The sequence below is a fragment of the Neoarthrinium moseri genome, assembly GCF_022829205.1.
Source record: "Neoarthrinium moseri strain CBS 164.80 chromosome Unknown scaffold2_Wmoseri_CBS_16480, whole genome shotgun sequence".
Taxonomy (NCBI): domain Eukaryota; kingdom Fungi; phylum Ascomycota; class Sordariomycetes; order Amphisphaeriales; family Apiosporaceae; genus Neoarthrinium; species Neoarthrinium moseri.
Genome location: NW_026055116.1, coordinates 1,665,049 through 1,688,875, shown reverse-complemented (window position 1 = coordinate 1,688,875; position 23,827 = coordinate 1,665,049). Strand labels below are relative to the sequence as shown.

The following is a 23,827-nucleotide window of genomic DNA, read 5'->3' as shown; positions in this document are numbered from 1 at the left end:
ATGGTCCTCGTCGCGACCGACAAGTACGTGTACCAGGCGCTCCGCCGCCGCCGCCGCGGACCCGACGCTGACAAGACTGACCCATCTAGCTGTTGGCCGACCGAGAATCTGATCCTCAAGACCCGTCGCAAACACTACCGCACCAATATCGCTCCCTGGTAGGCATACGGACCACTCGGTGAATCATGGGGACGAGAAATGCTCACTTGTGATTTTGTGTGAAACAGGCACTGGCAGCTGCGGTCCCTCATCAGCGCCGAGGGAAACGACACCCTCTACTTCCCGACTGGAGTCAACAACAACCACATTACGCGCATCAACACCCAGACGCAGGAATCCGAGACCATCAAAGTCCTGAGCTTTCATCCGCGATGCCTGGTCGCAAGGAATGGCTGGATATGCTGCGGTGGTGAGAGTGGCGAGTTCGCCGTCCTCCAGAACCACAGCCTCGGCGAGATGGACGGCGGCGAGACCACCAGACGGACCAATGTCGACGATGCGCTCAGCAGTAACTTCCATTCGCACCTCCGCTCGCTCGAATCTCCGCCCGCCGCCAACGACACGTCTTTGACATCATCTTTCAGCAGAGATATGTTCAACCTGCTTGAGCAGAGGCTCAACGGTCCGACCAAGACCTGGACTGCGTCAAACCACAAGTACGGCTCGGAGCGCGTGAATTGCATCACCATTTGGGAACCGCCCGAGGCCACCTCCTTGTTCCCCGCGCGCCCTGGCCACTATGCCACTCCCGTCGCTGTGCTTGCAAACAACGACAAGACGGTCACCCTCGTTGGCTTGCACGACTGCGAATACCTCGACGAGCTGGAACTGCCAGATTGTGTGAACCGAAGCATCATCTCCCCCGATGGTTCCCTGCTGGCCAGCATTTGCGACGACCCGTTTCTCTACTTGCACACCAGAAGTGCTGTGGACAAGGGCAGGATCGGGGACTCTTACGAGTGGAAGATGCTGCCCAGGGTCCGTTTGGAAACGCCACCGACACAACAGCCTCCGCGCGACGACTGCAGGGGTTCCTTCGCCGCTTCTTTCTCGTCCTCTGGGAGATATCTGGCGATCGGGGTTCAGAATGGCACAATGCTCGTTTTTAACGTAGCCGCGTTGGTCACTGCAGAAACGGACCCCCTGGTTGCGTCCTTCGGCTCCAGTCAACGTCCTCATACCCAGGGCGCCATTCGAGACATGGCCTTCTGCCCTGGCCCCTACGATCTTCTGGCGTGGACTGAGCATCGTGGACGGATTGGCGTCGCTGATGCGCGAACAAACTTCACGCAACGTCAAATTATTGCACTAGACCAGCATGATGACTATGAACACCTACCCCTCAACGACCGGAACACGATTGACCCTCGGCTCCTAGAACATAGGAATGAACGCAACATGGCCTCCAGTAGCCCCTCACACCTCGCGAGATTGCTGAGCCAAGCTAGCTCGCCCCAACCTACTACGAATCCCGAATCCACTGCTGAGGCCACTGAACGGCTGAACCACCCGTTCACGCCGGAAGAGACTGCGATTCTGGAGGCTGTCTCCAACGAACGGCGGCGACGGGAGGCCAGGGAAGCGCGAGAGCAGATCGCGCAGGAGATAGCAAGGGGTAGCACGGCCTGGAGATCCTCCATCTGGGCTGAGAGAGTAAGTCGACCCACCCAACTTCACCACTCGCACATGGGCCACTGTCCATCATTCACTTTGCCACAATATCCTTGGCTTATCGCAAAACCAACAATTTGTATTCTCGCGCTGACACATGCACAGCGTGACACACTTTCACGCATTCTCGAGCGTGAAAGACGTGATGCACGGGATCAACATCGCCTAGCAGCAGCTCAAGCACAGAATTCGTCGGAGCATGAACGCGAGAGACGTGCTCCCACGCCTCGGAGGAGAAATAGCTCGACGATGCAAGCCGCCTTAGCCCAGGATTCCGACCTGGCGTCGGCACTCGGCCGCAACGCTACTTCGGGTAATAACGAGGCGGCAGCATCTCGAGATTCTTCTCGGCCGTGGGCGGCCGGAAGGCCACTCGCAGGCTGGGCCGATCTCGAGGCTCTCTACAACATCGCGGGAGGTGATGAATCCGGGTCGAACGACAACATCAGGGTGCAACCAAGCCGTACGCGTCGCGCAATTCCTGTCATCAACGACGTTTGGAATGACGACCTGACGGGCTTTGGCACCCGGCGTAACTACCCAAGAGTTAGCAGCCGCGACCATACTCAGCACCCTGATGATACGGCCGGACTCACATGGAGTGCGGACGGCCAGACATTGTAAGCACATGGTGAACTCGCCCAACTATGCTTGTAACTAATATTGATGCTTAGATGGGTGGGAGCTGAGGATGGCGTGTATGAATTTCACATCAACCTGCATGGCCGAAAGGTGTTCCCCGAAATCGAGCTCCGCTAATCTTGACATTGTTTTTGCACACATAAGATGAATGCATACGGAAATATGGCGTTAGGTGTCTCGGCATTCGGCGCATTGCGGACAGCACCATTCACAGGGCTGTTTTGCTTGTATCGTACAGGGCATATTGGCAGGACTTTCTTCTTCTCACGGCGTGATGGGAGTCTGGCTATCATAGGTACTTGTTATTCCTAAAAGTCTAATAGGCTGAGGTTGTACATCAGAGTCGTTCGTGGTTTCGGTCGCTTCTTTGTTGTGTTCTAGTAGCCGACAGATGTGTGAGCGCTGCATCATTCTTGAGATAGCGCATATTGTAAAGCTTCTGCGGTGTAGTAAATCCTCAAGTATTATGAGCCCGCTTGTGATAGATCAATCGTGCGTGACTTTGTTGGCAGACTATGTTGAATAGCAACGTCCGATGATCGGCATGGTGTTGTCTGCCACGGCGAGCCAATCAGCATCTCCAATGCTTATCCGACTATAGATGAGATCATTTGCACTAACGAGAATCCTCAGACTTGACGTCGTCAAACTTACCAACGAAGATGCTGAGAGAAAGTTTGCGGCGTCAATTGCTCTCGCAGACGCGGCATGCAATAACCCGCCCCTTCTCGAGCACATCGCCGGCGCGGGCAGATTTCACGCATGTTGTAAGTTGCCCTCCTCCGTCCAATCTGTTCGACGAGGGTCCCGCCCACTTTCCATCCCGACACCAGGATCCCTTTTTGGCTACGATCACGACTTTTGTTTAGTCCTTTCTGGGAGCCCAATCATTTAACCGGAATGTCCAGGTAGTAGGCGGCGGCGTGATCGGCCTGGCTACGGCCCAGCGCCTGGCGTCCTCCCACCCAGGGGCCAGCACTCTGCTCCTGGAGCGGCACGGCCAGGTCGGCACCGAGACCTCGAGCCGCAACAGCGAGGTCATCCACGCTGGCATCTACTACCCCGCTGCCTCCCTCAAGACGCGGCTGTGCCTCCGCGGCAAGGACCAGCTGTACGCATTCTGCGCGCGGCACGGCGTCCCCCACGCGCGCACGGGCAAGTGGATCGTCGCGCAGGATGCCGGTGAGCGCGACGCCCTGGAGCGCCTGCACGCCTTCTGCCGCGACGAGATCGGCGTGCCCACGCGCTGGGTCGGCCCCGAGGAGATGGCGCGTGAGGAGCCCGCTGTTCGGGCCCAGGAGGCCGCCCTCGAGAGCCCCACCAGCGGCATCGTGGACAGCCACTCGCTCATGGTGACGCTGCACGGGCTGTTCGAGGACGCAGGCGGCGTCACGGCGCTGAACTCGGCCGTGGCCGCCGTCGAGCCGCTCCCGGGGGCCGGCCTGCCGGGCAGCGGCGGGTGGCGCCTCACGGTGCGCGACGTGTCGACCGGCGAGGAGAGCATCATCGAGACGGAGACGCTGGTCAACAGCGCCGGGCTCGGCGCCATCGATCTGCACAACTCCATCGTGCCACCGGAGCGGGCCATGAAGCTGTACTGCGCCAAGGGCAACTACTTCTCGTACGGCGCCTCGCAGCCCAAGGTCAAGCGCCTGATCTACCCGATGACGATGCCCGGCGCCGGCGGCCTGGGCACCCACCTCACGCTCGACATGGCGGGCCGCCTCCGCTTCGGCCCGGACGTCGAGTGGGTTGACGACCCGGCCGACCTCCAGGTCAGCGCGGCGCGCCTGCCCCAGGCTCTGGGCGAGATCCGGAAGTACCTCCCGGACGTGGATGTCAGCGCGCTGACACCCGATTACGCCGGCATCCGACCCAAGTTAGCCAAGGCCGGCGCCGTGGGCCCCGGCAAGGGGTTCGTGGACTTCTACATCAAAAAGGAGGAGGGGTTCGAGGGCTGGGTGAACCTACTGGGTATGGAGAGCCCCGGTCTCACGAGTTCTCTCGCCATTGGGGATATGGTGAACGACCTGTTATACGGAAGTCAGAGCGAGAAAGCATGAAGCATGAGATGGGAGACAAAGGCTCAGCTGCAGAAGCCGAGGGCAAACGCTGGAAGGAACTATGAAGAGGAACGTCGAGAGCGTAGGCTTCGATATGCACTCTTAGTCCATATTAGCAGGGAATCGCTGAATATAGCGAAATAGAGACAATTATACTAGTTAACATATCTGTGTTGATCCTTCAACTCTCGAAAAGTGCCTTATAGGCTTTGGAGACGATGTCATTATTGGCCACAGCCTACCTTGAAATCAATGTCAAGTCCGGAGGAGTCAGTGCACCGACCATAGTAACGCTGAGGGATATCGACGCGTATTGAACAACGGCAAGGCGGATATGTATTCGAGACTAACGGCCTACCAGGTTCTAGTGATACTCAGGAGTATATCTCTTGGCACATGCACGTACCGAAAACGTGCGTCATCCTACATATAGAGACGGGCTAGCATAACCATTGCCAAACCATTCGTCGGTCCCTCAAGCTCGGCCAAGCATGTTGAGCTGAAAGTCTACTGCTCTACCGTATTTTGTGGTTGAGTGGCTGCTTCGTAATTTCAACTCGCTATCCATTTCACCGAGTGCCCGACCAAACCTGTGCCATCATGATAACTTTCATGCTCTGCCAGAGACAGCCTTCAAGATTTCGAAATCAAAGGAGGAAAAAATTTAATGGGATACTTATGCAACACGGAAGAAGTCATGGATTGGCTTCGACCTGAAGCTCCAGGTACCCGGGTATCATGATGTGCGATCGTGTCCTTCAGATACTATTCCCCCACCGAGCGCTTGCATACTAAAACGTGCCCTCGGTTGAAGTAACAATTCTTGGATTCATCCGAACTCGTCCTCCTTTTCCCCGCATTCTAGTTCCCCGGAAGAAATACCCCTGCTTTAATTTCTCCATCCAAAAGGCGACCCCAGGTTGGGGATAGACTATCGCGCGGTCATTTTAGGGAACGGAAATTTGGGGTAAAGCTGGGGTCGGGGCCAGTATATAGTCCACATAGGTCATGCACGTCTGAAATAACGACACGGGTGAGCTGCTGAGTCTCGTGCCTAGGTTGCATCAGGGTTCTCCGTATAGCCTCAATGATGCGGGCTTCCGTCTCGTCACTGGCCGTGGCGCCAGCATTGGCGCTCGCTGCGCTCACCGCAACTCAAGATGCCGCCCAGCTGGTCATATCGAATGACCGTCTTTATGCCAGTGTAAACAAGGCTACGGGTTCCGTGGAAAAGCTGACCCTCGATGGTCAGAACCTGCTGGGGACAAAGTCCGGGTCTACGGGCATTGGGCCCTACCTGGATTGCTATTGCACGCCCTCAGGTTTCTGGACTCCCGGCAGCGCAAAGCCAAGGTACGAGCTGTACAAGGGCACAGACTCTACGGGCACCGCATACGGTGGCATCAAGATGTCCGACACGTATGCCGCTACGGGTCAGGTGCTAGAGACGTACTGGTTCCTTCGGGATAATGAGACGGGCCTGCACATGTTCGAAAGGCTGGCGTACTACAACGAGACAACACCGTTCTTGAGAAACCTTCAGGAGTTTCGGACCTTGTTCAGACCAAACTCAGCTATTTGGACGCACTTGTTGACGAACGAAGACCAGTGGGCGCCGCTGCCTAGCAAGGCGGCCATTGCCAAGCAGGTTGTTGTCCGTAAGTAGTTTTCCAAGACATGCATCGGAGGCATACGCCATACTGCACTCTTTGTGTTGGCACTTCACTGACATTGTCACTAATTAAGAGGATGCTACGTGGTATCTGGGGAATACACCAGACGATGCCTATGTTCAGCAGGAGGCCGACTACTTTACCAAGTACACATTCCAGGACACATGGAGAAACAACGATGTCCACGGACAGTATGTGAACATCCCCATTCATACCAAAAGCTATGTATATTGACTTGTCATGCTAGGTTCGCCGACGGTACCCAAACTTCGGATAACTCGACCTTTGGAGCGTGGCTTGTGATGAACACGAAGGACACATACTTTGGTGGACCACTCCATTCTGACTTGATGGTGGACGGTATCGTGTACAACTATGTATGTGTCCCCGAAGACCTATTCCCAAGAGACTAGAGCTGACATTTTCGCAGATTGTGTCAAACCATCATGGTGACCAGACAGTGAGTTGAACTGGACTCCCCTTCTCAACGCACCGCCGCACGTATTTGCGCCAAATGATCGCCGAGAGCATCTGATAAGTATAAGTATTTTGGGGCTAACAACTGTTTCAGCCGAACATAACTCATGGCTTCGACCGCACATTCGGTCCCGTGAGTGTTGTCTTTCCCATTGATATTTTCGTCCCGGCTGATAGAAAATAGCAATACTATTACTTCAACCATCTCCCTGCCGGCACAGACATCCTCGAATCGCAAGCCGATGCAGCCCAATTTGCAGACCCCTCCTGGAACGCCGAGTTTTATGATTCCATCGCCCAATACATACCAAACTATGTGACGACTTCAGGACGAGGCACATTTCAGCTTGAAGCGAGCCTGCCGTGCAAAGCTAAGAAACCCATCGCCGTCCTGGCCCAGAACGCCATAGACTTCCAGGACAACGTCTTCGACACTAAGGCATATCAGTACTGGGCTGAGATCGACGCGACCGGTGCTGCAACCATTCCACGCGTCAAGGCCGGCACGTACCGGCTGACCATCTATGCCGACGGTATCTTCGGAGACTACACGCAGGACGACATCGTGATCGCGGCGGGCGAGGTGCAGACGGCGAGCGTGACGTGGCGCGAGGAGAGCGCCGGCGCCGAGATCTTCCGCATCGGGACGCCGGACAAGAGCAGCGGCGAGTACCGGCACGGGTACGCACGGGACGAGACGCGACCACGCCGGCCCGAGGAGTACCGCATCTACTGGCCGGTGTACGATTTTGTCGACGAGTTCCCCGAGGGCGTCGCCTTCAAGGTCGGCGAGAGCGACGTCGCCACCGACCTGAACTACGTCCACTGGAGCGTCTTCGGCGGCAAGGGCAATTCGATCCGCACGCAGCCGTACGTTGGCGACGGCAACGTCAACAACTGGACCATCACGTTCAACCTGGAGGAGCAGCAGCGCGAGGCCAAGACGACAGGTATCTTCACAGTCCAGCTTGCCGGGGCGAAGACAGCTGCTGGAAACACGGACGTCTATAACGCCTCTGAGCCTCATTCGAATCTGAAATATACCGTCAACGTGAATGGCCAGGACCTTGAGCCTTGGGTCATCCCGTAGGTGTTGGAACCTTTGTACCTAAGAATTCTTGCTAATGAGCGTGCTCAGATACTACCAAAGTAGTTCATGTGCCGTACGGTCCGCAGTCATCTGCTACAACCTCGCACACAAGTTCAACTTCCCAGCGGATCTTTTGCGAGCTGGCGAGAACAGTCTTGTTCTCAGTCTGCCGTACAACGCAACGAACTACGTGAGTCCTTCTGCCTACACTCCAGCAATTCCCAGCAAGCCCTCTGCCGGATTACCGTTGTTCAGACTGTTGCTTGCCTTCACAATATTTTGCGCTAATCCAAGTTGTTGATACAGGAGAGCGCGGTGTTGACTCCGTCCATCTACGTACAGTATGATGCGCTTCGGCTGGAACTGAGTTGAAATAGGGCTAGATAGCATGACCTGTTTAGCAAAGAGTAATTAATTGATTCAAAGACATGGGGCTATACTTTTTTACTGCTTTGTTTGGTAACCTCAATGTGTCACTAGGTATAGCCGTCCACACCCACTCATGGCCCAATGAAGTCCTGATATGGTATGTGATCAGGTTTGAGTGAACAAGCAGACGTAAACTACATTTCAAAACGGTTATAGCGCAACGGCGACGAAATAAATATGGTGAAACTCTCTGTTTTCCCTAATCTATATGTAGTTATGCTCAGGTATAGGACGCATGCAACCACAAAGTCGCAGGTATGACTCGATGAATATGCTAGAAAATCGATTAAGCCCCTGAGTTGGGTATCCGTCTAAAAAGTTATGTACATGCCGCCTGTCGCCTCCTGATGCAAAAACGCTCACACATTGCAATATATAGTACAGTCAACGTTCCGTTCTACTCCTGACTCAGTGCAGCCCTCGCTCAACCTCTCGAGGAGTGCAGGGTCCCGTCGAGAATGCTGCTACCATATCAGAACTCCCTCGTCTCGCCTACATTGCAGACGTCAAACACGCCCTCCTCAGCAATGCCTCTCCGCTTCAGGGCCTTCTTCAGCAGCCTTGGCGGCTCGACGACCTCCTCCGGAGTGAGCAGCCACGTGCCCCAGTGGATGCCCATGGCCCTCTTCGACTTGGTGTCCCGGAACATCTCCACAGCGTCGTACGGATTGCCGTGGACGCTGCTGAAGACGTGGCGCGGCGCGTAGGCGCCGATGGGTATCAGCCCGAGGTCGAACGGCCCGCGCAGCCGGCCGATCTGGGCAAACTGCGGGTTGACGGGCAGCTTGTCGTACGGCGGCTCCCAGTCGTCCTCATGGGGCGCCACCTTGGGGACGGTGCGGTACCCGGTGTCGCCGCCGAACCAGACGGACTTCGTGTTCTCGGGCTGTGCCGGGGTGCCCGAGGCCGACGAGACGGCCCAGCTGCACCACAGCGTTTTGCCGGCGTCAAACGGGCCGCGACCCGAGTTGTGCTGACACGGGAGGCATGAGATGCGGGCCGTGATGGGGTTTGAGGTCGACATGCCTTTCTCAGGCGTCGCCGCGGAGGACGCAGAAGCGACAACCCCTGCCCTGTCCGCCTCAGCAAGCCCCTGAGGCGTCAAGGTAAGCTCGACATCTTCCCACCAGTCCAGCTCCGTTACCTTGGTGATACCGCTCTTCTCGAACCAGCTGCGCAGTCCCAGGCCGACGAAATAGTGGGCCTGTGGGAAATGATTGCGGATCTCCTGGACCGTCGGGTAGCTGAGGTGGTCGTAGTGGCTGTGGCTGATAATGACAGCGTCAACAAAGGGTAGATCCGCGATTGCGCAGGCAGGCTTGGTGTAGCGCCGGAAGGTATCTGCGTTAATAGGGGCGCAGCACTCCTCGAACACGGGGTCGAAGAGTACGCGCAGCCCCGACGGGAATTCCACGTAGTAACAGGCGTGGCCAAGCCAGGTTGCGCGCAGCGCTTTGTTGGCTGAGCCGTGGCCCTCAGTCCTCGTCGGCAGCAGTTCCGGCGCCACGACCGAAATCTCGGCGCCTGTTGGTTCTGGCCAACCCCCGAGCCCAGTGAGCTTCCCGCTACCGAGGTGTCAGTCCTGAGACTAGAAAGAGACGATTGTGGTCCGTCGGATCTCGAGTCAAAGCTTACAATAACAAACCGAAGATGTCCCAACGAGCCGGCTCTCTGAATGAATCATGAGGGTTTGTGAACTTGGAGGTATTCCCCCAAAGGTTCTTCACGTGGTGGCTCTTCTGATCGGCGTCTTCTGGCACCGGCCCCAAGTGGCCGGGTTGGGAGACGGAGGTTGCAAACATGGCTACCGGCAGCGCAGCGAGGGTGGTGGCCCCGCCGACGGATGCTCTCTGAGTCTTGAAACTTTTATTTATCTTCGAGTGAAATCGAAAGCCTCTTCGGGAGAGCAGGCGGAACATAGAATGCATTGGTGGTCAATGACAGACACGACAGGCAGAAAAGCGGCTCGTGAGGCACGGGGGCTGTTCTGTGTTATATGTAAACGAAGGGATATGTTGTCAGCAGCGGATTCCGGGCAATGCGAGAATGCGGTGCCTGTCGTATGCCAGTGGTAGCCTGCGGCAAAGCACTCATGCATTTGATTGACCCTGTAATAAGGCTGGCTGGACTTCTACCCCGAGATCTCCCCTACTGTGCAGGTAGTCATTAGGGAAGATTTTAACGGGGGGCCTCGGACTTAGCTGGGCAATGCGGCGTGGAGTTAAGACTCGGCTTAACTCGAAATCCACGGGCAGCAGTCCGCCCGATCGGCCGACTAGCGTAGTCCGCGGCTTTGCGAATGCGAATGGGTGCCAAAGTGATGACGTTTGGTCATTGGTTCAGCTAGATAGTCGGAATCAGAGCTTGGATTGTATCGTCTCCTTCCCTCTGCTGCGTCTCGGATCATTTGGCCTAGGCCGACGCACCACGTTTCGCGCGAGTATAACGATGATCGGCAGTGCCCGCCGGCCGGGGTGCTTCAGAAACCGAGAGCGTTGATTCGCCTACTTTCAACTGGGGATTGATACTGAAGCGGCTTAGTTGGGTGCTTGCATGGCTACTCACAGCAGCACGTTGTGCTTTCAACAAGTCTTGCTCATTACTGGTCGTCTCATCAAGTATGGCATATAAATTTTCTTATTCACAGATAGTCCTCATGCCACTGCTTGGTCCAGGCGACAAATTGCTACTTGGGGATCCCCGACAAAGTCAACTGGCATGGTGCCAAATGCACTCTAGGTGCAGTCCCATCGACTCGCTTCGCTGCATGTTTCTACCACTGATTTCCCATTTGAAGAACATTGATCCTGCGTCTCGTCAACTACTTCCATTGATTCAAACCGGCCCATGGATCCTGTGATTGTTGAGGTTGCGCGCTCCTAGACATAGAACTTTGTGGTGCAGCACTCTGGGGCTGACCATAATACTCCTGGCCTTGCTGGGCATAGTGCATTGTCTGCTGCGGTCCCAACGGCGGGGGTCCTGGAGGAGGTGGAGGCGGTACGAATCCAGGAGGGACGTATTGAGTCTGAGGTTGTTGCTGTGCGTGTGGGTTGCCATATTGTTGCTGCGCTTGTGGATTGCCATAGGTGTTGTACGGCTGGGTGTGGCCGAATGATGCCTGTGTAGGAGGAGGCGATGCTGGGCCCCGCCCGCCCATACCAAAGGTGGTCTGCGTCGGCGGCGGTGAGGTTGGGCCTGGGTTTCGTCCCCAGCTACTAGGATTGTAGGCAGCAGGTTGTTGTCCATACTGCTGGGCGTGCGGTTGTGGAGTTGACGCAAACGAGGGGTTTGGCGGCGGACTAGAGTACGATGGGAACGTAGTCTGTGATGGAGCAGGCGAAGAAGCAACCTGGTACTGTCCACTGAACGATGCCTGAGGATATCGCGGAGTGCTGCTCTGTGGTGGGTACGCTGCCTGGTTTTGCGAGAAGTTGAGAGGCGATGGAACGGGTCTCGTCGACCCAGGTTTAGGTGACGGAGATGAGGCAGGGTCCATTGACATCCGTTCCATAAGGCCACGGAGGCGCTCACGTTCGACCTCGGCTTGTTGGCTCTTGTTCGTGGCTTTGTCTTGCTCAATCTGAGTCAGGAGCTGGGCGCCTTCAGAACGGCGGTTGTTGACAAACGTCTCCACGTTCTTCTCCAAACTGTCAACGGTCTCCTTCATTTCCGCATACCATCTCTTAGCGCTCTGGAGGCCGGCTTCCAGATCCAGAAACTCCTGGTAAGCCCTCTTATATCGGTTGACGACGGAGGCTCGTTGCCGTTGGATAGCCTCATACTTGCTCTGTTCAGATCGTACGCGCTTGTCCTGGAGCAAGTTGTTAAAGGTGGCGGTAAGCTCCTTCATCAGGGAAGATTGCTTGTGGTTGGCCTGTAACAGGCGGTTCTGGTGAGGCCGGAATTTTTCCAACTCGGTCTGGAAAAGTTGGTTCTCGTAATTTGGGATCGACTTCTTGTTGAGAATGAGAATTTGTGAGATGTCATCATTATGCACCTGGGTCACGTAAGCTTTCTGGGCATATTCAGATGTTATCGTGAAGCCTGCTTACCTTGTCTTTCAGATCCTTGAGCACCTGGATCCTTTCCCTCTTGATAAGATTCAGCTTCTTCAAGATGTCTTCTACCCGGTTGATCTGATCCGCAACGCTCAGACTGCCATCTTCAAAATCTGCGTCAAGCAAGTTGGGTTCCCCGCCCAGCGGGCTCGTAGCGTTACTCGACTGGCCCCGAACTTTACTGACAGCACGTTGAAACAGAGCGTCAGCATCACCACTCTGCGCAGCGACCCGCATCTCCTCAAAATCGTGCTCATTTTGTCTGAATTTAGCATACAGCTGACCGTCGCTCTTGGATGCCTCGTCGAGTGCTTCCCTGTAATTTCGGATATTTCCTCTCAAGGTTGTAGTGAGCCTGGAGCTTGGTTGTTGTGTCCACTCGCTCTCATATTTTGATCTCATCTTCTCACACACACTTTCCTCCATGTCCAGCTGTTTAGAGCTTTTGTCGAGTGCATTGACGATGGAGTCCTTATCTATCCGGAGGGTATCGAAAATGGAGATGGGGTTCTCATGGCCGGCTACATCGTCACACCACGTCCGGAAGTCCTCGTCTGGAAGAATGTCCTGGTCAACACCGCCCTTCAAGACCTGAAGTGCCCCAGGCAGGCGCAAATAGTCCAGGCTCGCCGCCATCTCACTATTTGCAAGATCGACCCTTTCTGACTCGGCTCGCACGAGTTTGGCTTTCTCTTCGTCGTAGAGACTCGCCGACTCCGTGACAGCTAATGGAACGATCTTCGCAAAAAGGTCGGGCCCTGTAATCCGTTGAATGTCCTGGCCTGCGTAAAGTTCGCTGACGGGTATAGGTTTTGACGCTGGCAGCTTTGGTACTGGTGCTAAGCTGGCTTCGGCAGGGACTGGCTGGTGATAGATGTAGTCATTGTCCTTTGACAACTCCCCGAGCTTCTCTTGGACAGCGGTCAGATTCCGCTTGGCAATATCAGCCAGAAGCGCACCAGTCTCGGGGCTCAGATTCGAACTAGGAGGCATAGAGCTGGGGAAATTGGATGCAACTCGGTTGGCCTCTTTTGCTTGGACTTCAGCTGCTTTCAGCCGAGCAACGGCTACACCGTGTGAGTTGGCATCGTCATCAGCCAGAGCTTGATAGTATTGTGACTGAGACGCTAGTAAGTTGTATTTGATCTACATCAGCGTCAGTCAATTCGGCCAAGCGCCTAGTCAGGGAATATATTCCCAGACCATCGAGGTCAGCCTCGGGAATCGTTCACGCACCTGCACGAACAGTAGCCAGACTTTTTCGAAAATGGCTTTGTTGACGTTCTCTTGGACGCCCTCGAGAGCTTGAGAGTAGAGATAAGCTGCCTGGCCGGCGAGCTTGGCCAGCATTCCGACCTTTTTGTTATCCGCCACTTGCTTCTCCAGAAACACCTCCTGTGCTTGGGCCAGCGTAATGCTGATTAGGGTCTTCACAGTTTCCCTGCTCAAGTCAGACGATGGGGCATGCAGGAAATTCTCGTTGATGTAAGTAAACATGCCAGCGGAAGCCTGGAAGGAGTGGTAGGCAGCCTTGAGGCCCGCCTCCTCAGATCTCGTCTGGTTGGCAGCATGGCAGGATAGTACAGCAGAGATATTGAATATGACGGAAGCCTTCTCAAAAGCTAGGGAGTATTGCGCCGTCGACTTGTGTGTGAATGCGTCGAACCTAGAACAGGCAGAAAGTCAGCACGTCAGATCCCCGACAGAGCCTTTGGTAGGATGATTCAAAGGCGTACCAAGTGAAAGATATCTTGATGTGCTGCTCGTCAACGGGAAACCGTAGGTCCAGCAGCTCGAGCTGGCCGTAATAACGATATAACAGATCCCGCCCTGCTGTGCTGTCCTTGCCAGCGCCCCTCATGTCCTGGCGCAGCCGGTTCAGGGTTGCGCATTCCTCGGCATAGCGCTCAGGGTCATCCCCATAGGTGTCCCGGATGTATGTCTTGAGAGGGGTCACCCAGTCGATCTCGTTCGTGGCCTTGAGCGGCACCGAAATCATCGGCACCTGCGTCATGCTGGGCAAGATGCGGTGAGCCTGCTAGCCCTGGGTATTGGCAGTTGCGCTTATCTCCCGAAGTCCCAGTTTGTTAGACGCTCTCGAAGCTCGCTTGCTGGGTGTGTCTTCTCATGAGCGCGTGGGCGTCGTCGTCGGGGTATGTCTCTCAACAGCAGGTAGGTGGTCGAGGTGGTCGGGTATCGTGGGGCAGTGGGGGTGGGGTCTATCGGTCGAGCTGATGGCCGGCGCAACGAGCGGTACTTTCTTGCTGAAGTCGCTCTGCAGTCGACACGGAGTCGAATGAGGTCGGTGTATGTGGTGGGTTGGCTCAGTCGCAAGTGAGACAGAGTCTGAGCATTGAGAGCATGCTGTCGGTGAAAGGTGCAAGCGGGACGGTGCCCGGAGAGGTGTGTGCAGTGGAACCCGAGATGACGGCACCGTAGCAGGGGCAAGCTGTCGTTGCAGGTGGTCTTGCACGAGGTGACAGGACAGGATAGGCCTCCGCTGAAGAAATGTTGCCGCGATCAGGGGTGGCCGCCCGATTATGAGCGCCTGGCTTGGGAACCCAAACAAGACTATCTTACGCACTCCGCAAGCGACTGACGCATAAAAAGCCCACGTATTGCGCGGCCCTTGCTACCGCGATCCGCAGGCAGTCAAATATATTGGGAATGGCATAGCAAAGTTAACCGCTGGCAGGCTGCCTGGCTGGAGGCGAGTTGGCGTCGCCCCCGGTCAGAGAGCCCTGGGGCCCTGTAGCTCTCGCGGGGTCTTCCCTGCAGGCTGACATTGAGAAGACGGACAACTCCCAACCATACCCTAGGGACCTTCGATACTACCCCGGGGGCTAGGATTATATGACCGTCGTCTTTCTCAGTGAAGCTACTATTGTTTGTGTTTTAGGATGCTGCGAGAAAGCTGCCAGTGTAGCAAGGAACGCAGAGCCGATGCTTTTCTTTGATCCGGGCCGTTGGGGGACTCTTGAAATTAAGCCCAGTGGTGTCACATCTGGCGCAGGACAGGGTGTCTTATGGGGTCATCTCATTGAGTTGTCAGGCAAATGACATGCCTGCCCAATCTCACCAGCACTTTGGGTGGGATAGGTAGGTGTTGAGCCATTGGGTTCTTATGCAAGATGCAGCCCTTACTTCAGGCACAACCTGACAGGAACGTTGTGGCGTTGAATCGCGCATTATCAATGTAAGCCATCGTGCTGCTGTGCAACTTCACTCTTGAAATCTCACCCATGGGGCACACCTCCCTACTAGCAATCGAGTTTTCCCGCCAACACGCACCTCTCGGAGTCTGCCAATCCTGCTCCATACTATGTTATATCACGGCCTGGTTTTCGCAGTCTCAGGAGCCGCTTATGCAAGCGAAGGCACAGTAGGAACCGTGGGTGTCGTTGTTTGGACGCTGATTCGCCATTTCCCGCAGTGCTCTTCACGAGCCGGCGGCTAACTTCCTGGTCCAGACCCATCGTCTCCAGTATTCCTACAGGTACGCACGCTTGCGCACCCAGAGCGGGCCGGCGGGGGCGGCAGATCGCAGGGTGGCCGCCTCTTCTGCGGCCGCCTGTATGTGAGTTAACGGCTGTTGGGTCATCTGTAGGGCAGCCATTGCGCAGAAGTCCCATGCTTGCATCAAACTAGGTTAGGTAAGGGCTGTAACTTGTACTGTGATGCAGCCTTGGCTTCGCCCCCAAATTATCGTTGGCCTGCTCGCAACTTGAGAGGGCAACAAGGCAGCAAAATTTGATAGTATACACGCCAACTAGAACGCTGGCATATGTAGCAACAGGAGATCAAGAAACAAAGACAACCAAGGGACCCAGAAGGTAGCAAGAGCTCTTCGGAGTGGCTTAGCCAGCAGTCACAAGTTTGTAGTCAGGGCTTGGTACATATATAAGTAGATGACCATCGTTGGCTATTAGTCTATAGACGTTGTTTCCATTGAATATCGGAGTGATGAGAGAGAGGCGCGTACTAGGACGTGACTGGACAAGTAATACCTATAAGACATCCTGGCGACCTCGGGAAGCTCGAGGGCGTAGCGTCCTCCAAAATCACGTCGCAAGCCGCAATATGATAGTTTAATACAACGGATCAAGAAGCCATAGCTCGTATGTCCAAGGGCAAACACTTCAGGTAAGGATATCTGGTCACATTCAAACTTGTTCAAACAATTGTTCAATGAGCGGCCAAAAGTTATGTATATTTGAATGGGTATCTATTCAAGTGGACCTACTGAGCTTGCACATGGCAATCTTAGGCATTATTTGGTAGACTAAGAAACCCCAGATACGAAGGCTTTGACCAAGATGCACTCCAATCCTCGTCTTGCTAAAATGTAATACAATGCCCAAGCCCCCTAGGCCATGATAACCACAAATGCGAATTAAAAACTTAGGAAATTGTACTTCTTTATGTCTTGGCCTTGACCCCATTGCACGGCCATCCTCTACTCCTTAAAGAAAACCCAGGTAATTTAATTCTTCCGCCCCAAGTGCTCATCAAGCGAGCTCTCCTGTGAGCTTATGCTAGGTGTGTATGAGCTATTTCCCGGAGAATACCGAATACCATCGGCCACGTAGCTCGAGTCGTCTGAACCCTCATCGTACGCAGGCAGGGCTTCGTCTACCGACAAATAGTCAGGGAAAGCTGAGTGAGGGCTGGGGGGTACTGGCATCGCGTATTGGGCCATCTCCTGTCTCGCTCGGCCCTCCTCAGCAGCCACCATATCACTGACCACGTCGGCTGCATTTCTGAACTGCTCAATATCCTGCTCCATAGTCGTAGAGACAGCGTCTGAGTCATCGTTATCTTCTGCGTGGATGCGGCGCATGATCGCTTCCTTCTCCTCGTCATCGCTGTTGCGGTTTGCCATGTTCTTAAGGCGCTGGATCAAGCTAGCGAGTTTGGCCTTGATGGCAGCACGCTTCGCAGCGCGGCGCTCACGACACTGGCGGCGCTCGCTGCGGCGAGACGTGCAGCATCGAGTGTGAAGGGCGACAACCAAAAGACCAAGTGTCACCACCACAGCAAAGACACGCAACAAGGGAGCTGACTGGGCTAGCTGGTGGAAATCAAGACCCTAGAAGAAGTTAGCATGACTTTTGATTAAAATAAAAGGCTTTCAACTACTGACGTGTGGTGGAGGTGGTGGGTGGTGGTGGCTACCGAAGCCGTGGAAAGGCGGGTGGTCTCCCTCAAAATGGGGAGGAGGGGGTCGATCGCCTTCAGGAGCATGGAGAGGGTGTTCTTGACCGGGCTCTCCAGCTTCAAATGGCGGCGGAGGTGGACCGTCTGCGCCGGGTCGGCCAGGGAGGTCCTCGGGCTCCCCATGGGGCGGTGGCGGCGGGCCATCAAAGTGGTGTCCAAATGGAGGCCTCTCCTCTCCGTTATGAGGTTTCTTTCCAGGGCCATGATCGGGAGGCGGGGGACCGCCGTGGTGGCCTTCAGGGCCCCCATGGGGAGGGCCGTGATGAGGAGGCGGCGGGCCATGATGCCGGTCGGGGCCACCATGGGGAGGACCATGGTGAGGGCCGTGAGGGGGTGGAGGCGGAGGCTCACAGTGGCAGAATGGCGGGGGGAAGTGAGGCTTTCCATGGGGTGGCGGCGGTGGGAAGGTGTGGTTACCATGGGTGTGGTTGCCGTGATGAGGGAAGGGAAAGCCGTGGTGGCCACCGGGCTTTCCGTGCCTACCCCTGCCGTGACCTCCGAAAGGTCTGCCAGGCGGGCCACCAAAGCTATCTTCAAGCAGGCCGTGTCCGTAGAACTTCGTGGCAACACCCTTGACACTGTCGTACATGGAAAGGAAAATGCACTTGAGGTTGTCGCACTCAGTCACCTTGGAGGACTTCTCCTGAAAACCGAATGCCTTGGACATAAACTGGACCTTCATAAAGATCGCTTGCTCAAGTTCGACTAGCTGCAGCTTCATCTCCTCCAACTCAGCGATATGGGCCTCAAGCTCCGGGTTGTGTCCATCGTCGCTTGGCATGTCTGGCATATATTGCTGATGAGGACTTGTGATGACCGAGTCGGCGCCGTCGACGTAGGAAATCGACATGGGGCTCCTCTGTTGGAACTGAATGGTAACGCTGACATCTTTGACTTCCTTGCCGTCAATGAAGTCAACGCTGAGCTCCATCATTTGTTCCTTCTGCTGGTCCTCCACATCCACACATGTAAACTTCCAGCTGGCGATGAGCAGACTGCCCTGGTCGGTGGTGATGGAGCCGGCGCCAAGACCGGCCGAGTCCTGTGCCAATGATTGGCCGTTGAGCGCAACATTCCCGTGTCCACACGATTCCTCGGCCTTGAGCACATCTAATCGAAGTGTGGCTTCCTCCCGGGCCGTGTCATCCTCAACATGAGGGAGGTCAAGTCGGATAAAGGCCGAAGGTGTGACTTCCTCTGGCTGGATGGCTAGGCCGGTCGCCAAGGCCGGGGCCAGCAACACGGCAGCCCGTAAAAGGCCGTGCATTGTGTGCAGGCAACCAACGGATACTTAGACTTTAATTCGTCGTGTGAACGGCAGGTTTCCGCAGGACAATGGGGCAAGCCTACGAAACCACGCCCGTGAGCGAGAATAACAAGGAAAAAGAGAGAAATCCGAACGAGAGACAAGAAATGGATGCCTAGAAGGGCAGAGGAACGGGATTGAAATGGGCGACGTGCTGCAGATCAAGGACCCAGTAGCGAGGGTGGGAAGTTGAGGCTGCGCAAGCCCATCTCCTGCGTGGGGTCTGGTCGGGCCAATGAGCGGCAACTAGCTGACGAGTCCTCTAACCCACCTGGAACTGGCCCAGAGGTGAGGCCGCCCCAAGTGGGCAAGCAAGGGAGGACGCGTCTCTACTACACTATGGGAGTACGTACATGGTAGAGGGTGAAGATCTTGTCTGTGGATAAACTACAGAAATTGGGAGACAAGACCAACGTCGACGTCAGATCTGGCAGTGTGCATCCAGGACACCGAGCCGCATCATATACTTGCATACAATGCAGTAAGAGTAATCTTTGGAGAGAGTGCTTTCACCGGCGGTGGATCTGTCATGATGCTGGCCAACTAAGTCATAAGCGAATTCAGTGTCGGCGAGTTCATTCGCAATCAGCCCACTCGCTGTACGTGCGTGCTTGTGAACGTTTGATGAGGGCATCGATACCCCGGCAGGATGGCCGCGATGCGTATTTCCGTGGTCAAATGGCATTGGGCCTGGGCGACGGCGACAGTGGTGCGTTGACTCGCCGTAGCGCCTACCCAACGTTAGGGAGTTCCAGATTTGGTGCAGTTCTTTGTGGTGCTGAAGGCCTGGCGACGTGGGGTCTGTGCTACCCCGTTACGTACCTAGGTATCGGCTCAGTGCTAGGCCTGAGGCGCAAGGCTGTCGGGACGGCCAGAGCTGCCCCACCGAAATTGACGATTCACTGAAGCTTGCATCACCAGCTTCGCGAGCCTTGTCTGCGATCAACACCGAGCTCGCGGTTCAGATTGCATACACCGCCGCCCTACATTTGATTGCAGCATCAGCGCTGCCACTGCTTCAAGATGGTGAGCTTGCCTGCCTTTATCCCCGGGCAGTCCTCGGGTGCTAATAGTCGTTGCACAGCTGCCGCTTGGGCTCCTGAATGCGGCGCAGGGCCACCCCATGCTGGTCGAACTCAAGAATGGCGAGACACTCAACGGGCACCTGGTGCAATGCGACACGTGGATGAACCTGACACTGAAGGAGGTGGTACAGACGAGTCCGGTATGCGCGGTCGCCGTCCTTCCCCCGAGGCACGCCGGAAGCTGATGGAATCCTAGGAAGCCGACAAGTTCGTCCGCCTGCCCGAAGTCTATGTCAAGGGCAACAATGTACGTCGTGGCAGCACAAATCCCTATGCGTTTCGGAGAAAGGTGCTAACCGAGCGATAGATCAAATACCTGAGAGTGCCGGATGAGATCATCGACATCGCCAAGGAACAACAGCAAGGGCAGCAAGGCAACTTCAGAGGAGGCCGAGGGGGCTCAAGAGGAGATCACGGCGGCCGCGGCGGCGACAGAGGCGGCCGTGGTGGCCGGGGCCAGGGTAGAGGAAGAGGGCGTGGACGTGGTGGAGGAGGAGGAGGAGATAGAGGATCATGAGCCCGGCACGGGAGCGAATACAGCGGAACACGAGAGCAACCCGAGCAAAAAAAGCGCCTCCGTCAGTGGAGAAGGCCACCGTCGCCCAGTCTGCTGCAAACGCCAATATCTCGAGGTAAATCTGTCTTGGGCACAAGTGTTAGAGATACCCAGGGTGCGCGCTTGCGCACAGAGTCGAACAGCACAACGAGACGGGACGGGACGGTACGGCACAGGTGCACGCTCTACGATGCATCGACTTGTAGTTACTTAGCGTGAGTCGACCAAGGTCGGGTCCCCTCATCAATACGATGAGGCCACATGTTAAGCCATCTTTGCTCTGTACAATTATTGTGACACTGTCTTCACGTACCTGTGTAACTAACATACCGCATTGGGCGGCCTGGAAACTCTGCGACCGGGTCCTGAAAGCGCGGCAAGAGACTCGACATGGATGGTCACCGTGTCGGGGCATCACGTGATTATCGATAAGCGACTCCAAACGAGGCTATCTCCAATCCCCGAATCGACCAACATCAAAATTTGGGACAACGCCAGATTGCCAACCACTCGGCGCCCACGGGTCATGGACTGCAATGCCAGGCGAGCGCATCGTGTTTGACGGCCTTTGGCGCTGTCTGTGTCCCTCCGTCGATGCCGATGCCTTGTCGAGAGCTTTGCGAGCGCCCTTGGCGTCGCGAAATCGGCCAAGCGCAGTTCACCAAGCGCGCGCGGTCGTGAAATCACCATCTTTGCGTGCCCGAGCCTACAGGGCAGCGGTACCGCGGTCTTACGACTTGAGGGGCCCGGTGTCTTCGGAGGAGCTAGAAGGGGCAGAGAAAGAGCCTCACAGGCGTCAGCGTCAGAGATATGCGTCGTCCAAAGAATATGCGGAAATCAACTACCACAGGTCCCTCTTTCGACTTTGGAGGCGGAACTCCCATCTTCCTCTTCCAATGCTACGCCGAGGCTCGCTCGACGAATCCCTCGACACCGTCCCGACCGAGAAGATCGTCGATACCCTCAGAGAAGTAACGAACCTCGAGAACCAGTACCATACCATCTGCGACATGGTGCACTACCTGGTGACCAAGCGTCTCATGAAGCCTGATGTATTTCTATACACTTGTCTCATCAATGCCAACGTAGACCGCAGATACGGTTCGGCCTCAGCTGTCGCCAAAATATTCAAAGAGATGGAATCGGAAGGGATTTCCCCGACAAGTGCCACATTCCATGTTGCCTTGAATGTTGGTGCCCTCCATAAGATGCCAGAGGAGTACTTGAACTGATGATACCCCTAGGTTTTGGCCGTGCACCCAGACTATGTCCTTCGCAATAAGGTTCTCAATGACATGAAAGCCGCCTGGATAGAGCCGACATTTCGTGGAATTGCCTCCATCGCCGGAGGCCTTCTTCGTGATGGCCAATTCGAGTTGGCCCTCGATCGCCTAGAGTACTTTCATCAACACGATATGCAATATCCCCGATGGGTCAACGACGCCTTTATATATATTCTGGGAGAACGAGGCTTCCATGAGGAGTCGCTCACCATCATGCAGCACACCATGAACAGTAGGAAAGGATCACGAGCTTTAAGTATGTGGTACTTCCTTCTGGACGTTTATAGCCGGGATGCGTTCTATGAAGGTGTAAGCTACATATGGAATCGTATGGTGGTGCCAGGAATCATCGTGCCCTCTGATGGCATGGCAATCAACGTGCTCAACACTGCTGCAAGGCACGGAGACGCCCAAATGGCTTCGTATATTATCAAAACCCTGTCAGCCCGGGGGCGTAAGCTTGGCTTACACCACTTTGAGCCTCTATTGGAGATACAGGCTCGAGGCAACGAGTTACGAAAGGCATTTCTCACGCTCTGCCTCATGAAGAAAGCCGGCTTGCAGCCGGACCTGTCCAGCACCCGCCCAATCTTTTTACAGTTGCGGCAGTCTCCAGAGCACACGGATGAAGCTGTTGCGATGCTCCGTGATCTGAGCAATGACTACGACATTCCAATCGCAGCCTTCAACACAGTGCTTGAAGCGATATTGGCCCGACGAGGATTCAAGGCTGGACTGGACTTCTACCGCGCCGTGCGGCACGTCTGCTCCGAAACCCCAGACGTTAGTACCTTCGGCCTACTTTTCAACAGGTGTTCTGTGCCAAGATCCATGAGGTTCCTCATAGCTGAAATGGAGGTCTTCTCTGTGAAGCCCAATGAGGCTATTTACAGTCAGATTATACTTATCAGCACGCTGTCTGAGAACTATGAGCCAGCATTCCGGTATCTCGAAGCAATGAGGTCGTGCGAGACAGACGGTCAGCCAAACAACTGGTGGATCGACAAGGGAACAGCATTGGCTCTTCTCAGGCGGTGCATTCTGGCGGAAGATAATCGAGCGCAGGCTCTCTTCACCGAATGCAAGAGAAGGGGCATGCATAACATTGAGTCCGATGTGCAGACCCTGATCAGGGAGGTGGAGCGAAAACGGCAGCAGAAGTTGAGTTCTAAAGCGGGTGACAGTATTACAAATGTAGTCCTGCTGGGAGCTGAAACACATGAAAAAGCCCCCGAGTTGTCGGTAGCCTAACTTAGTCACATCGAGAAATAATGGCCCACATGCAGCATGACTAGTCCTGACGTACAACATCCGCCAACACTTGGAGCTTCTCCTCTTATCTCCGTCGATTACTGTGTAGATTTGCTAGCTATCGTAAGATTCAGTTGCGATGCAAGCGGTGGACTGGCACACCGGTTTCCCTTTAATCGCAGTATGTATTGTATTCTAGCGGAATTTACCCAAGGCATAAAACAACGAAGTAGGGGGCGGCCTGGGCCATTGATTCACGGTATTTACTAACGTACCCTATACGACTATCCCAAAGAGAAAGAAGAAGACTCTGAATACTAATGGTGCTTTTTTGAGCGAGGAGATAAAAGGTGGATGACTCAACTATCTCATCCGAGATACCTTGACACAAGACTGGCAATCCCTCAATTCGTTCGATAGTATTACTATCTCCGGAGGAGGATCGGATTTATAAGCCCTGCTGTAGGGCACCTTCCACGGAGTTTGCGCACGTTAGGCGCCAAGGATGATGCAATTTAGGTATTGCAAACTTTGAGCCACGCTGGACTCCAACCCCTCGTTAAGCATTGCGACAGCTGTGGCCAATCACCATTGTCTATACCTGCCTGGAAGTCTTGGCGCTGATAAATCCGTCCCAGCTTAACGCAACTGACTAACGCTAAAGCCCGGGTGTGTTGGAAAATCTTGCTGATGCGGATGCTACCGTGGGGATGTATGTAAGTGGGCAGAGTAAGGCCGATGTACCTAGTAGCAGTTAGATGGTCTTCTTGGAGGTTACTCAGACAAGATTGCTCGTCATGTTTGAAAATATACCTGATAACAGATATCGTGTCGCCATACTTGATCGTCTTTTCTAATTGTGCCATTCGCATCATTTGCCTTTGCATGGTGTAATTGTCAGTTGGGTAACGTCAGCGTTGAAACAGGAAATCTGATAAGGTGAACTGTATCTCAAGCCCTCCTGTCCTTTTCTGTAGCTCCGACCCTACAATGGATGGCGCTAGTCTCCCGCTCTGACTCTTC

General features: G+C 55.0%; 7 protein-coding genes across 7 annotated transcripts; 4 read left to right on the top strand and 3 right to left on the bottom strand.

The window, feature by feature from the left end:
• Window positions 1-4,376, top strand: JN550_001275 (uncharacterized protein; the record flags this gene model as incomplete). The annotated part of the gene is made up of 7 exons (XM_049311273.1): window positions 1-23; window positions 90-158; window positions 228-1,653; window positions 1,777-2,291; window positions 2,346-2,369; window positions 2,947-3,080; window positions 3,226-4,376. 7 exons carry the CDS (start codon window positions 1-3, stop codon window positions 4,374-4,376), a joined length of 3,342 nt encoding a protein of 1,113 aa, XP_049177181.1.
• Window positions 4,377-5,463: 1,087 nt separating this feature from the next.
• On the top strand, window positions 5,464-7,988 carry JN550_001274 (uncharacterized protein; the record flags this gene model as incomplete). Its single annotated transcript, XM_049311262.1, has 8 exons — window positions 5,464-6,034; window positions 6,123-6,240; window positions 6,297-6,426; window positions 6,480-6,509; window positions 6,621-6,659; window positions 6,711-7,612; window positions 7,665-7,806; window positions 7,923-7,988. 8 exons carry the CDS (start codon window positions 5,464-5,466, stop codon window positions 7,986-7,988), a joined length of 1,998 nt encoding a protein of 665 aa, XP_049177180.1.
• A 529-nt stretch (window positions 7,989-8,517) lies between these two features.
• JN550_001273 (uncharacterized protein) lies at window positions 8,518-9,847 on the bottom strand (the record flags this gene model as incomplete). Its single annotated transcript, XM_049311251.1, has 2 exons — window positions 8,518-9,610; window positions 9,681-9,847. 2 exons carry the CDS (start codon window positions 9,845-9,847, stop codon window positions 8,518-8,520), a joined length of 1,260 nt encoding a protein of 419 aa, XP_049177179.1.
• A 1,019-nt stretch (window positions 9,848-10,866) lies between these two features.
• Window positions 10,867-14,120, bottom strand: JN550_001272 (uncharacterized protein; the record flags this gene model as incomplete). The annotated part of the gene is made up of 4 exons (XM_049311240.1): window positions 10,867-12,045; window positions 12,101-13,252; window positions 13,343-13,772; window positions 13,843-14,120. 4 exons carry the CDS (start codon window positions 14,118-14,120, stop codon window positions 10,867-10,869), a joined length of 3,039 nt encoding a protein of 1,012 aa, XP_049177178.1.
• Window positions 14,121-16,589: 2,469 nt separating this feature from the next.
• JN550_001271 (uncharacterized protein) lies at window positions 16,590-18,590 on the bottom strand (the record flags this gene model as incomplete). Its single annotated transcript, XM_049311228.1, has 2 exons — window positions 16,590-17,195; window positions 17,250-18,590. 2 exons carry the CDS (start codon window positions 18,588-18,590, stop codon window positions 16,590-16,592), a joined length of 1,947 nt encoding a protein of 648 aa, XP_049177177.1.
• A 1,062-nt stretch (window positions 18,591-19,652) lies between these two features.
• JN550_001270 (uncharacterized protein) lies at window positions 19,653-20,021 on the top strand (the record flags this gene model as incomplete). The annotated part of the gene is made up of 3 exons (XM_049311217.1): window positions 19,653-19,655; window positions 19,714-19,854; window positions 19,911-20,021. The coding sequence occupies 3 exons, from the start codon at window positions 19,653-19,655 to the stop codon at window positions 20,019-20,021; spliced, it is 255 nt and encodes an 84-aa protein (XP_049177176.1).
• Window positions 20,022-20,806: 785 nt separating this feature from the next.
• Window positions 20,807-22,804, top strand: JN550_001269 (uncharacterized protein; the record flags this gene model as incomplete). Its single annotated transcript, XM_049311206.1, has 2 exons — window positions 20,807-21,460; window positions 21,515-22,804. The coding sequence occupies 2 exons, from the start codon at window positions 20,807-20,809 to the stop codon at window positions 22,802-22,804; spliced, it is 1,944 nt and encodes a 647-aa protein (XP_049177175.1).
• Between the last annotated feature and the right edge of the window lie 1,023 nt (window positions 22,805-23,827).